General features: G+C 28.0%; 1 protein-coding gene across 3 annotated transcripts in view; it reads left to right on the top strand.

The window, feature by feature from the left end:
• Fur2 (furin-like protease 2) overlaps positions 1 to 14,847 on the top strand; it is a 140,248-nt gene that overhangs the window by 72,245 nt on the left and 53,156 nt on the right. For all 3 annotated transcript variants that reach the window (XR_016190777.1, XM_089222394.1, XM_089222393.1), the window contains exons 4-5: positions 7,683 to 7,904; positions 10,858 to 10,992. Coding sequence is in view for 2 of the 3 variants with exons in the window: in XM_089222394.1 (XP_089078520.1) it covers positions 7,683 to 7,904; positions 10,858 to 10,992 (357 nt within the window). In the remaining variant the exon portion in view is untranslated. The remainder of the gene's footprint in view (positions 1 to 7,682; positions 7,905 to 10,857; positions 10,993 to 14,847) is intronic.

The raw sequence follows: 14,847 nt of genomic DNA, 5'->3' as shown, positions 1-14,847 counted from the left end.
ATTATGTATAATAATATATAGTATTATATTCTATACCCGCCCAACTGCTGCAGCAGATAGACGCGAACAACCACGTCTTCCCTTCCACCCATTGCTCACAAAGTCGTCGTTGTTATTATTATACATTTTTCGTCTTGCTTATTTCATCCGCCCTTGTACGCATTTTCCGGTTCATTACCGGTCATACGATGGGTCCGGACGTGGTGTGTTGTCGTCGCTGGTTTGGCGTTATGCCCCGTCGTCCGTCGCCGTTTTCGTCTTTGTCATCGTTGCCACCACTGCAGCCGTTCGCAAAACAAATGACGTGAAAGCGATCGCGCACATCACACACCCTCTGATGTGGGTGACATTGTGGGCGAGAAGGTGCAGCTAGAGCGTATAGAGACTACGTGTGCGTATAACATCGATGTGTGATGGTAGAATGACGTGCCGGGGTGAGCGACGTCTGTTTGTGTGATAAAATTGAGCAGACCTCGTAAATAACACCCCTCGCACTACCCTTCGTTAAGACGAGTTCGGTGTCCGTGTAAACGCGCGAAATTTCGTACATGGATAAACACGACGCCGATTGACCTCCTCATCGCTCGCACCTATTTTCTACACCCTCCGATAGTACCATTATCCTTAAAAAAAAATAAAAATAAAACCTTATCTCACTCGCACGCCATCCACCCTTTTATTCTCTCCCTTACTCTCACACTGTATCTCCTATATTTTAACGACCTCTTAATGTATCGTATCAGATCTTGTGTGACATCTTCGATTTCTATTGTGTGGGTTTAGCACGCCAATGCGTTTTTTTTTTTTTATCAAGCGACATACCTTTTTTTAATTGGTTGTCTGAAAAAAAAGGTCATTTGAACGTCAAACGAGACTTCATATCGTCTTACGAAACAAATTAATCGTCGTTATCTATTTTTTAATCTATTTTCACTCTTCATCTTTCAAAAAAAACAGTTGCAAACTGTATCATGAGAATTTGACGTTTTCAATTATATTCTTAACGATAAAATCCCTATCGACTTATAGACGATTTAGTATTGTTGTTCGAATAAAACGAGTTTAACGTACAAAACGACCAAATAATGTTTGAATGGCCAAGAAATAATAATATCCATCATAACGACTTACAAATAGACGCTATGGGGTTTTTTTTGCAATTGTAAATAAATATTTGTGTAGTGTATAGTTCAATAACGGAAAAAAAAAAGTTTCATTCTTAATTTCTGTACATATAGTTTATTAATGTATTCACGCGCAATAATATTTTTATTTAATGAATATTAAAACGATATGTGGCCATCATAGCTAAATTGTTGTCAACCTCGTTTTCTTGAATTCATGTGTATTTTACATATATACTATTGTGTTATTAAATTTATTGTCATTTATATGACAATACGATTTAATCCTTAACAAGTTTTTGTTGTTTACACTTTGATGTTCATGTCATGCATTGTCCTCAAAATGTATTTATATCTATATATTATATATATGCGCAGAAATGTACAGTTGCCAGAGTATAGTCAACTGAAAGAAATATTTGCTTTATTTTGTGTGTGTGCGGATAAGTTATGCAAAAACCAGGGAATCTTGAATCATTATCATGATGTTATATTACTATGAAATTCTCTTTATTATTATTGTATAATTTGTTTTGTTTTAATCTAAATTACTCGACACAATATTGAGTAAATTATATGAAATATTCAACTATTCACGAGTTTCATATTTCACAGTCTTTGGTTTTACGTGCGTTTAAAGATAAAGAAAATTAGCGAGTAAAAAATGTCGAAGAGAGAAAACAATCTAGTTTATGATAGAGAGAATAGTTCGGAAATTGGTGGTAATTTTAAAGGGTCGAAGGGAGAACAATCGATTTATCCTAATAAACATTCCACTTGCACGGCCTGTGTGCGGCTATCACTCTGTTCGCCAGTGACTCTCCTTCGCTCTTTCTTTTTCTTTCCTCCCCTCTCTTCTCTTCTATTTGAAAATTTGAATTCCCCTACAGGAAGGTTTTATGCGTCTTTCATTTAATGTCTGTACTTATGCATAACGATGTACATGTGTATTGTAAATTTGTACTGTAAGTTTTCATTTGATCTTTCGTCATTTCAACTTCCTTGATTTTTCTTACATTTGTCTTGGTACGGTACCTTTACATTACCACATTGTAGAGTCTTTTTTATACTACTAAATATTTTACAATGACATATAAAAGAATTTGCAGTCGTATTAGATGAATTAGAATAAAAACCTATTCGTTGCGTATTTAAACGTATTACTTATAATTTATAAAATATATATGTGATATACATATGATCTATTAGTTTTCTCTTGGGTCGTTCCTTTTAAATACTGAATTTAAGATATCCTATTATAGCATGCATTATTATGCATATTATATGATAAATTATATGCATTATTGAGAGTTGGATTTTCTTAAAAAAGGAACCATAGTTTAAATTCACATTTAATAAAACATGAATTTATGCATGATATCTATTTATATGTTTATCATTTAGTTACCGCAATATTTTGAGATTCTTTGTTCGTCCTTTTTATCAATAAATAGACAACGTGATCCTAAAAAAATAGTCGACTATTTTTCAGACATTATATATATATACATTGAAGGTATAAACAAATCATATACCTACCCCAAGATATCGTGTTAAACACTTGTGATATTTTTACTTAAAGGCTTGACTGCTATACTTGCACGCTTAGGCGCCTGAACACTATTTATGTATTATGTTTATACATTTTGAATGTTATACTATAATTAAATATATATATATATTACCAGGCTACTGTATAAACATATACTTTCTAATATAATTATTATGAATTTTTAAATTTACTTATTTATGTATATTATATAATGTGTAATATGTAAAATTGTATATATTATAATATAATAATATACTAATATGTGTTATTTAATAAAACTAGATATCTTATTATTATTTTATTGGGCAAAAGTATTTATTTTTTGTAATAAAATACATTAAAATGATAATATTTATTTCTAATAATTTGTGCCTGTTTTTATGTGCATGTTCAATTAATTCATTAAAATTAAATTTCATAATATAAGTAATAAAAATATACATTTGTAAATAAAAATAGTAAAATACGCAATGTACTATTACTTTTTTCACTATTTTACTAAAAAATGAACGTAGTAATTAGGTACTTATTAAACTAGTTTTACTTCAAGTTACTTTAAACTTCATCAACTCTATCAACTAATCGTCAAATAGTAAAATATATCTCATTAATATTCTCTCTGTTTTTAGCCATGGCTAATGAGAATATCAAAGAACTTTTGAAAGCCTTTTACTTCATTAAATTAAGTTCTTAATTATATGTTAACACCTACTTATAGTTCTATTTTTGTGCCTTTCAACATAATATTTAAATTTCTCAGAAATATATATGATTCATTGCCATTGTACCCATAATTTACTATATAGATTATATATATTTCAATCAAATTTAGCAAGTAAAACTATCCTATTTTGGCCTTATATTTTGTTTTGAGTCCTATATGTGTTTACATGCTTGAAATGACTTAGACAGAATTTTCGTAATGTAATGTGTTTCAATAATCAAATCTAACGTTGTTTGACATCATTATATTTAAATGTATAGATACACTGTGCTCATGTGTATGTATTTTTAAACTAATCGTTGTTGAATATTTTTAGTTTTAAAATGTATTATTATAAGTATTTATTGTGCTGGTTGTTTTTATTGTTGGTTTTTGGATAAAATATAATATATTCTACACCTAAATATGAGAAATTGAAAAATCTCATTCCTTCGGGCCTACAGAAAAATTTGTTAATCTGCCATCTCCATAGATCTTTTAAATTATGGAATACAATTGTGAAATTATTTAAGAAATTAATAATATTATTCTTTATTTCTACAATCGTTATGTATTTCATTTGTAAATATTACGATACCTCTTATTACTCGTTGTACAGTCGAGTTGAGGACGGGAATACGGTCTGTCCATCTGTGTAAAACAATTATTTCTCTGAGAATTTTTCTGGGAATCATGAATTTAACCATAACATTTATTTTTCGAGAGTGATCTAATAAAGAGGTAGAAATATTTGCTCATCGCAATCCTCAGAATCGATGAACATTTTCAGTTGATAACACGTGTTCTGTTATTTAATTATTTCATAACAGTTAGTGTATTTCCTACAACAGGACACTCTGAACAATGATGGAAATTCCGGGTACAATCAACCGCAGTCCCCAGGTTTACAATCCTCTGGAAAATCCTGGTGGGAATTACCCACCACCGCCACGTCACGACATCAGTCGACGTGCCATTTGTCTGCTACAGTTTTCGTCGTTTTCGATCAGTCGTGTTTCGTCTAGCCAAAAGTATCGATTGCGTTTATACATATATATTCTACCTATATTATTATTACGTATATAAACACTAGTAACAGTATAATATTACATTATTCTTATTCGTGGTCGAATGGGCCAGAGTAAATCATTATTTCGATTATTTTATTTTCGGTCTGTTCTATGTGCACCGTGTTTTTATTCGATGCAATTTGACAATTCGTACTCCGATACAATTTAACAATTATTTTTAGAAGCATAACACGTACATTATAACGATAATAAATTATTTAACTTCTTAGACACAGTATATTATATAAATGATCAATCAATTATCTCAGATATTTTCTATTTGATCATAACTATCAGATACATATATATATATATACAGAAAAGTTTAGTTTTTATATACACAGAAAATCTCTTTACTGTATAGTCTGCCAGATATTCGTATTCCTCTCCAGCGATTATAATGCTATATATATACTATATAATATTCTACAAGAACGCTATAAAATATGTTCGTTGTTCGTACCTATACCTATGGCACACACATACACACGAAAAATCAACCGTGTAAATGATTATTTTCCACAACGATTACCTGCTGAAACGCATTTATACTCCACCGAAACGAATTTGCATTTGTATTTCTCTTTTAATATTATTTCTTTTTCTAATCGTATTACATCTAAGTACCTATTGCCTAGTATTCACGCATGACCTCTGCAAATATATTGTTTTATGCGTATTATTCGGTTTTTTATTACCATGACTAGGTTGACCTAGAATCTGCTCTCGCCTCTCTGGTTCTACGACAGTTCAAAACATTATTATGATTATAGTTTGACGAACACCTGCGATTCTGCAATTGTGTGCTCTACAAACATTGTAATTCGCAATGTAGTTGACGTTTTTTTATTATGCACGCAAGGCTGACCTATATTTTTCCACTCGTGCTGTGTCCAGAAAACATCAATTACAAAATGTTTTAATAGAACAATAGTACGTAGTATTAAAGGTAAATCCTAGTATACCTACTACATATTCCAGAAAATAAGGAAGGGTACCGTTGGTCTTTTTCTATCTCTGTTTCTCCCTCAATACATATATAAAATATATTATATGTATGCCCGTTTCTGCAGAGACTATATTTTCTTCGCTTTTTGTGAAAAAAAAAAATAATAACGTTTTGACGCCAACGACTTCTTCCTGACATGTTTTGTCAAACACCGAGTATTCCAAAATAAAACTCCCTCCACCAACCTCTCTACAAACGAATATTATTCATCGCATTTGTATGGATGTTGAACATTCTAAATTTTATCGCTCGCCTTTATTCGTGAAGAGTAATTTTTTCATGGAATATTCTATTGTGTTTATTAAATCATACATTATTATTTATTTAGAACTAATATTTAAAAAAATTACACAATTTAGTTTTTTATAAAAAATGATTGTTTCATTAATTTTACACTAACAAATTTAATTTCGGCTAGACATTATGATTTTAAAGGTTATCGATTTAAAATAATTTAAGAAAGAAAGTATACCAATAAGTATTACTTGTAATATTATGTATTATTGAACATTTGACTTTTTGCATAATACGTTCTCTTGCGAATTTTAAATTTATATTTTAATATTTATGAATTGAAAAATTACAATAGATGGTCTAGCCTGAAGCATTTATTCGTCCCTCAAATTTTCTATTGTGGTTTATTGTATTATTTAAATACAAATAGAAATAAATTTAATGCATACAGTTTAAATAAAGTTATTTTAAGACTTAAACTGCAGATACATTTATAATAAAACAATTCATTTGGATTTAGTTTATAAACGTTTATGTTAGTTTGTTTATTGTTATGCTAAATCTTATAAAGTCAAAGCGAACTTTTATTCATTTGTTGAATGAAATACTACAAAATACCAAATTATATTTTGATATGTCAAAGAATAATCTAAATTACATACATTTTGCAAAATGTCACAGAGTTAATATTTTTTAGAACTGTTAATATACAAATTAATATATATACAAGAATAAATACCGTTGTTAATCAGGTTAATGTAAAATGGGTTTTAATTTTTTCTGTGTTTGTTGAATGAATCTGGTTTGTTCTTTTTATTGTTATTGTTATTATTATTATTATTTAATTTTTCAATTTTTATTATAACACTTTGACTGTAACAAAACTGAAACAAAGATCTCCAAAAATAGTCGCTCCATACACAAACTCATTAGTCATTAATATAACTATACTATCTCCACTTCTCTATAAATAATTAACAAAAGCCAGAAGTTACTTTAATGGATGGCTGTCATTCTCATACAATTATTTTGTTCAATATTCATGTAAATAGAGTCACAACATTATATGCGGATTGATCATTGAAACGCAGTAGATTGTGTTAAACACATTTTTTGAAAAATAAATGCTTAACATTTTTAATATTTATTTCCAGAAACTATTTTCATTAATTTGAAGTACATTTCTATTGTACTTGGTATATGATTGTATTCGTAACATAACATATTCATTAGATTAGTCCTAATTAAAGTTCAAAGTTTTTATTTTAATAGAGCTGAAAAGAACAAAGACCACGTGTCTTGATTTTTTTTTATCTGAAATCGTTCGTTTTTTTGTACTTTCTGTTTTCTCTATGATAAACCATGAGTCTCGTTTGACCCATTTATATATATATATATATTTCAAGACTGTTCTTGATTTGTGTTATAGAAATTTTTAATAATTTAAATATTCTATCGACTGATTCATTCTTTAATCCACGGTAAAATATTCATGTAAATATCAATATTTTGTGTCAGTGAAAAAAATGTAAATGTAATCATTTTTTTCCATATGTTATGTATACCTTCTACTTATGTTTATTCACTTAGCCTAATTTTTTTATATAATTATACGAGAGAGTTGTAAAAAAATATATACGTAACGACTTTATAAATGTATTCACAGTTGTATTCATATTTGGATACGTTTTAAAAAGAAAAGATTCATTTTTTTTTCTTTTTAAGATATTTTATAATCCCCATCAGTAAATAACTTATAATACAGTTAGCACGATCGAGTTAGTTTTCAAACGAGATAAATGTTTATTTACGTAATATATATATATATAGGTAATAGGTACATTATATACTTTTGTCCTTTTGTTTAGTATTTATACGGTGTTTTTTAAAACAAAATTTTTTAATATGTTTAATTCATTGTTATATTTTTAAATAATGATCCTAATTTTTCTTAGTAAAACATCTAAATATTTATTTTTAAATTGTTTAGGTGCATTGGGTTCAACAACAACATGAAAAGAAGAGGCGAAAACGGGATTTTCCTGGGCCTAATTTACCTGCTACTGTATTTGCTGGTTCCACCGATTTTTTCCAGCAACAAACATCAGGTGGACCATTATCACCACTTACACAAGGACAAGCATTCAGACGTATTGGTAATTCTGTCCATAACGTATTTCCCGATCCACTTTTTAAAGAACAATGGTACCTGGTAAGTATTTTAATTTAAACGTAAATTAATATAAGTATAAGTTAATAATATAACAATTCATTAAATCTCAATATAATTTTAGTTTTATTAGTAAGCACTACTTTATACCAAGATTTTCTTTTAATTAATAGACGGACAAATAAATAAAAGTTAATAATTTATATTATTATGTGTTATAAATTTAAAATACTAAAAAATCGTAGCTAAACGTGTTTATTTAAGATTTTGCACTATACAGAGTTATTCACAACGAATAATGCACATGCTTCCTAGATAAAACTATCTTACCTCTTTTAGGTATATTATTTTAAATATATTGCCTGTCTACATAATATACTATAAAAGAGTTGAAAATAACAGTCACTGAAAACAGATATGCATGGAATGTATTTGAGTTTCGACTAGATATTGTTCATGTGATCAAGAGATACCACATAGAACATGTTAAGATATTATTGATTAAATTTGAAATGAATTTAAAAATAATCTTCTTTTATTAATTGTTCAAATGTTTGGCCCCTGATAAATGTTAATTTTCTTCTATAGTAAAACTAAAATACGATGATTCAAATTGGTGAATATTTCAAATACTTATACCTAGTATAGAGAAAAAATATTTTTTCAATAATAAAACGTGTGTAACATTTGATAAAAATAAATTTACCAGCTATTCTGTTGTCAAACAGCCGGATCATTATTTTTCAATAAACCACCCAAAAAAATAAAAATAAACTCAAGATAATAATTGAAAGACGCTAACAGAGGATCAATAGCTCAATAACAGGTTTAACATCCAATTGGTTAAAGTTCTCAAGGTAATTCGCCTAACCTATCTGTATCCGGTAAGTCGATAATAAGAGCTTACACTTGAATATATATATATATATATATATATTTATAAGCTATGGACACATAAGACTGAGGATGTTGATCACTGGTCTCATCAGTCATCTCGACAGAAGTTATATTATTCTTACTAATTTGAGTGATAAATCATTCCCTTCGAAAAACAATTTTTGTTAGTTTAATAATGTGTATATAGGATTTAAATATTTAATAAAAAGAATTAAATGTTTAAAATATTCACTAATAATTTAAGATATTATTATTTGTATATTGTAATAAGTACCATAACATATAACTTTAAGTTATTTACAGTTTTTTAATTGTAGGTGATCAAAGTTAATAACACCTATTAGTTATATAAGTTGAGTTTATATTTTGGTCAAGATAGATTATTTACATAATTTTTAATAAACTTTGTAATGAATAACTAACATTTAATAGACTTTTATGTGCACTAGGTTCTTAAAATCCGTCTGTTATTTTATTGAAATTGTGTTTCAATTATCACAATTAATTTAATATTAAATCAAAATAAAATATTAAATAAATTCGAAATAATTGTATGATATTTTATTTACACAATGTATTATATTATAAGTAATTATAAGTAATCATAATATTAATTAATTATAAAATATAAAATATTATAATATAATAATATTATAATATAATATAAATTATTATATTATAAGCCGAACTTAATCCACAATTTATTTATATTTTATATTTTAAATCAGCATATCATCCTCTAAAATACAATGTAATATTAATAAATACCTCCACATTTATTTCTACAAAATGGTATGGTAAATTGGTACTTAAAAAATGTATATTTTTTCAACATTTATTTATTCTAGAATTCATCATAAATTATTGCATTTATATTTTCCAAAACAATTTAAAATTTAATAATTGTTTTCGTTTAAAAATAATTAGTATTATAACTTAACATAGTTTGTTCATTAATTACAACATTATTTAATGAAAATAATAGTTGTTTTTGATTAAAATATGTCTTCTTACTCAGATATAGCGCAAACGTTTTGTCGAATAATTTGAAAAAACTCCATTAAAAGTTTGAAAAAGAAACTATTTTTACCGACTGTTTTTAGTACCGTGTTCCATATTTTTTATTACTTTTCTAAATTAATATCTGAGGATTCTTCCATTTAATTTCAAATAATTATATTATTATTTTTCTTTTTAACATTATCCTAAAATGACAAAAATCGAGTTACATATCCTACTCGAGAAAAATGCGTTTTTATGCTGCTTTCTTTTTGCAAAGTGTTGAAAGTTTGTACAGTTCCTTTTTTTGTATACATTATTCTGTAATTTTCTAATAAATTAAACTCCGTATAAAATAATTTATGTGATGAAAAATATAATGTTATTACGAGTTTGACCCAACCTAACTTAGTTAGCCACTATGTTAATTTGTATGTTAACTAAAAGCCTCATATGGGTGAGTATATACACCGTAGTCCATCAAATAGATTGGCCAAATTACATTTTTATTAATATTACCCATACAATTATTTGGTATCAATAATCTAAACTGTAATAACATATAAAGTTAAAGAATATTATATTATATGTACATCTCACTATATAGTTCGAACGTGCAAAAAAATATTAAGAATTACTTTAACTTTATATTATATATCTACATTTTATTGATAACTTCGCGTTGTCGAAAAATAGTTCGTATCCATCTTATTATTTCATCGAGCAAAAAAAAAATTGCTCATTTATAAAATATCATATTTACTATTATCATGTCAATTTTTTCCGCTGAATAGACAAATTTCCATTACACATTTTTATATTACTCACAATATATATTGCTGTAAAATATCTTAAGTTTAATTGGAGGAAAATAATAATTTTAAAAAATTGTGAGTCATATTATTGTAACGCTGGTTTTTATCCTTATTTTTATATACTCCTGACTTCTGAAGTTATGACGACTGTAATAGTCTGTACGTATACGTCATATGCATTAAAATTAAATTTACTCATTTTACTCATTTCAAAATTTTAGATAGGTAGGTACTTAAACTCGAGTATTACATATTATTAATATTTTTTTTTTTTTTTATTTCAGAATGGTGGTGCTCTGGATGGTTTCGACATGAATATGGGTCCAGCTTGGCAAAAAGGGTATACCGGAAAAAACGTGGTCGTCTCAATACTTGACGACGGTATACAGACCAATCATCCTGATTTGGCACACAATTACGTGAGCAAACACTATGATGATAATAATAATAATAATATTTATAATAGTAGTAACGCAAACCTACTACGTGTTCGTATTTTCCTTTTCCCTCTCATTTTAGTATTTTTTTCTTTTTCATCCCCCAACCAATCGAGTACTAAACATACCACGTTTTCCTATCCCCTAATGAGGGTGCGCATTTCGTTCCCCATCTGAATCAGTTGACGACGACGTGAAATCGTATTAGTATCAGATTTGCACCAGGCAAACAAATTGCTTTTCTCTCCACTTCCCACACCACTCGGCACCTAAACAGCCTGTCACACACCAAAACATCGAAAGTACGCATTGTAAACTGGGGTTTCAGCGTTTTCGGACCCATTTGAGGATTTCATATTCAGTGTTCGCAGAAAAATGCTGTAGTGCGCACCGCTTTTTGCGACAATGAGAAAAAATAAGACCCGGACGAGTGTGATGGGAAGTAGAATGGTAAGGAGAGGGAATGAAGTAAAAGGAAATGCGATTTGTAACTCGTGTATACCTCCCTTACGACTCCCTCCATCGCCACCACCACTACCACCACCGTCGCAACCACAGCCACATAATATAACCACTCGCCACCGATTCGATATCGCGTCCCCCTCCCTACCGAACAAACCGTGTCATGAATTTGTTGACTCAATAAAGTAGTCATGAACATTTTCGATGTGAGCATAAGTGTTTGGGGAATTAATACCGGGGCGTTATGCCATGGGTGTGGTATGGCTGTATCGATTGCTTTTAGTTGTTCATCGCAGTTGACATTGTTATCCGATTGTTATTTTTTTAGTACTATTCTTTCCGACATTACTTTTGTTATTGACTTGACTACTAAATTTTAATCGTTTCACATTTAAATGCATAAAGCAAATAAATAAACATAAGGAATAATTACATTCAAGTTAACACAATACTCAACGTTATAAGATATGACATTATTATAATTTAAAAGGTTCTTAATTGTATATTTCTTAAATAATTGTTGTTATAATGTATTTAATTGTTATAAATGTCATCTCGCCATTATTCAGTATGCACGACACATAGTATGTACATGTACATAGTACAATACAAGTACGAGTATTTAGTGGATTTTAAACTTTTCGGGTACCTATACAAATTATGTATGTAGAGATTTAATGTAGGTACGTTATACAAAACTTGGGGTGAGCTTTCAAACAGTATTAGCGTAAGCCGTAAATAATAAATATTATGTACTAATCTAACTCTTTATGTTTTACTGAATATCAGAATATATTTTTATCTTATATTTATTAATTATCATAAGTACTTTAGAAATTGAATGTATTACGTACAAACTATTAAGTTAAAAAATTAAACATTTTCATCATTCAATATCCTAAATTAATTATATAAGCAATACTCAATAAGCATTAAACTTTTATATGAATTAGCTATTTGTTATTAATTGTATAATTATTATTTACATTTAAAATAACAACTAATTTCGAGACTAATTTCAAAGTTTGACATATTCATTATTCAAAATAATAATTTATCAAACGTTTCATTTAACATAATATATCTTTACAGTACAAAAGGTTGTTAATGTATTGTTGCTATTTATATTTAAATGTAAAACCGTATTGGAAATAAAATAATTACATAACATTAAACATAGACATTCCATACCCAAATATTATATTATTACCTCGAGTTTTTTATTATAATGATTTAAATTATGAACAAATTGAAATAATATGAAAATTAAAACGTTTTTAACAAGATTTTAATGAAGTTTACAGTAATGATATTGTATAATGTAATGATAAAATCTTATTTAAATGAATTTCTTTTACTTTTTGAAATTCTCTGAGGAGTTTCACACGTGCAATATATGTTTATTTTGATATTAAAATATAATAACTGTGTATCCTAGAGTAAAATCTCCATACGGTTTTGCATGTGTGTTGAACCGTATTAAAGTTTAGCCACCTTTAAAAGCCTTGGGCGTTCCAAAGATTTTCACGAAGTCGTTGCTCACGACTGTGTAGAGTGTGAATGACGCATATTTGTTAAGGTTAATATGCAAGCTGTTTAGTAAAACTTTTTGATAATGGAATTTGACTAAACAGCTAGTGATGAGCACGTACCTATATAATCCGAGCTTATATCATGTTTGTTGAATAATTATGAAGATTCCCAGTCCACAAATTTAAAATAAACACTCTGTGGGTAAATTATAAAATAATCTGATAGTTTCATAAAAAATTGTTTTAGTCAAGTAAAATAAGTTTAATTTTATTGTGAAATGCTTCAGATACCTATTTTTTCTTTCAATTATGTATTATATATAATGGCGGACTTTCCTACTCAACTGAAAAATTAATATTGTGCTCATCTTGGCATTTATAGTACTCATATTTTATGGTACTCATAGTACATGCACAATAATTTATTGGTATATTGGTATATCACCACTAGACATATTTTGTACTTTGATGTTATTATAAAATACACACAATGCACGTTTTTAATTAATTTCCAATGTTAGCCATTTATGTGTATATATACTTCCATCTTAAGAAAAAATGCCGTAAATCAAGAAAAAAAACGAAATTTTACTGTATATTATTACGTTTAATGTTATAATTTTACACGTTTTTCTTAAGTAAAAATGCCGTAACTATGATAATTTATCCAGAAATGTGTGTTTATAAGAAAATAATATTGCCGCAATTGTGATTAAATATAATCGGAACTTATCAAAAACGCCATAATCACAATTTGCTAAGGAAGATTGTCGTATGTATTATTTCAAATACGGCGTTTTTACGTAGATCTTCATCCTCATGATCTATATTTACGGCCTTGTTGTTTAAAAAAACTGGTCTCATTAAGCTCATAAAGCCGTCTCTTAACATTTAATTTTAAATTACTGATCATGTTTGGAAATTTGGTGTTGTACACACCACACACATTTTATATTTCGTTCAGTTATCGATATTATGTCGCCACGTGTTGATACATTTAAAAAAGTTTTATTTACTGAAAGAATAATTGTATACAATGAAAGCTTTGTACTTGTCGGGGGAAATGAAAATATTTTTCCATTTGCATGTGTATGGCATGAAGGTATTAATGGACGTCAAAAAGAAGACTTGGTCAGCACATTTTATTCGTTTTTCTTGCACTATTACGATACCAAAAATTTGACCATTTGTCTGGATAACTGCAGCAGTCAAAATAAGAACTGGTGTTTATTATATATAATTTTTAGTATACATAGTCAACTCAGATAATATTTGTGACTAAAAAATTATTTTAAATTATTTTGAAATAGGACATATAATTATGTCGGCTGATAGTTTCCACCATCAACTGGAACTATCTCTTTAAAACGTCAGAAGAAAACCTACGATTTCGAACAATTCGCTAAAGCTGTAGGGGCGGCCAACAAAGGAAATATTAACTTTAAAAAAAGGTTTTATTCTGATTTTTTCAATGAAAACACTATAAGGCATAGCAAAAACTATTAAAGTCTAGAAATAAAGTTTTGTTAAGAGACGTCGTATCAATTAAAGATGTAGGTACGTGGAAAATATGTGTTGTTTACTAAAAGTCAGTTTAATGACGAAAAATATACAACATTGGATTTTGTATAAAAAAAATATATGAACCAAAGAGAAATGGCTCTACTGCCTTCACATATTGAAAATTGTGGAATACCCAAAGAAAAACGTGACGATATTCTTTCGAATTTAAATCAAATTATTCCTCAGAATAGAAAATAATTTTGGGAAAATATAACCATATATAATCTATCATCATAAATATAACCACATATAATCTATAACTAATAAAATTATAAAGACA

The sequence above is a fragment of the Diuraphis noxia genome, unplaced genomic scaffold (assembly GCF_037042655.1).
Source record: "Diuraphis noxia isolate RWA-SAM2 unplaced genomic scaffold, SU_Dnox_SAM2 contig0003, whole genome shotgun sequence".
In the NCBI taxonomy this organism is placed as follows: domain Eukaryota; kingdom Metazoa; phylum Arthropoda; class Insecta; order Hemiptera; family Aphididae; genus Diuraphis; species Diuraphis noxia.
The sequence above is the reverse complement of the archived record's forward strand: the minus strand, read 5'-3'. Positions and strand labels throughout refer to the sequence as shown.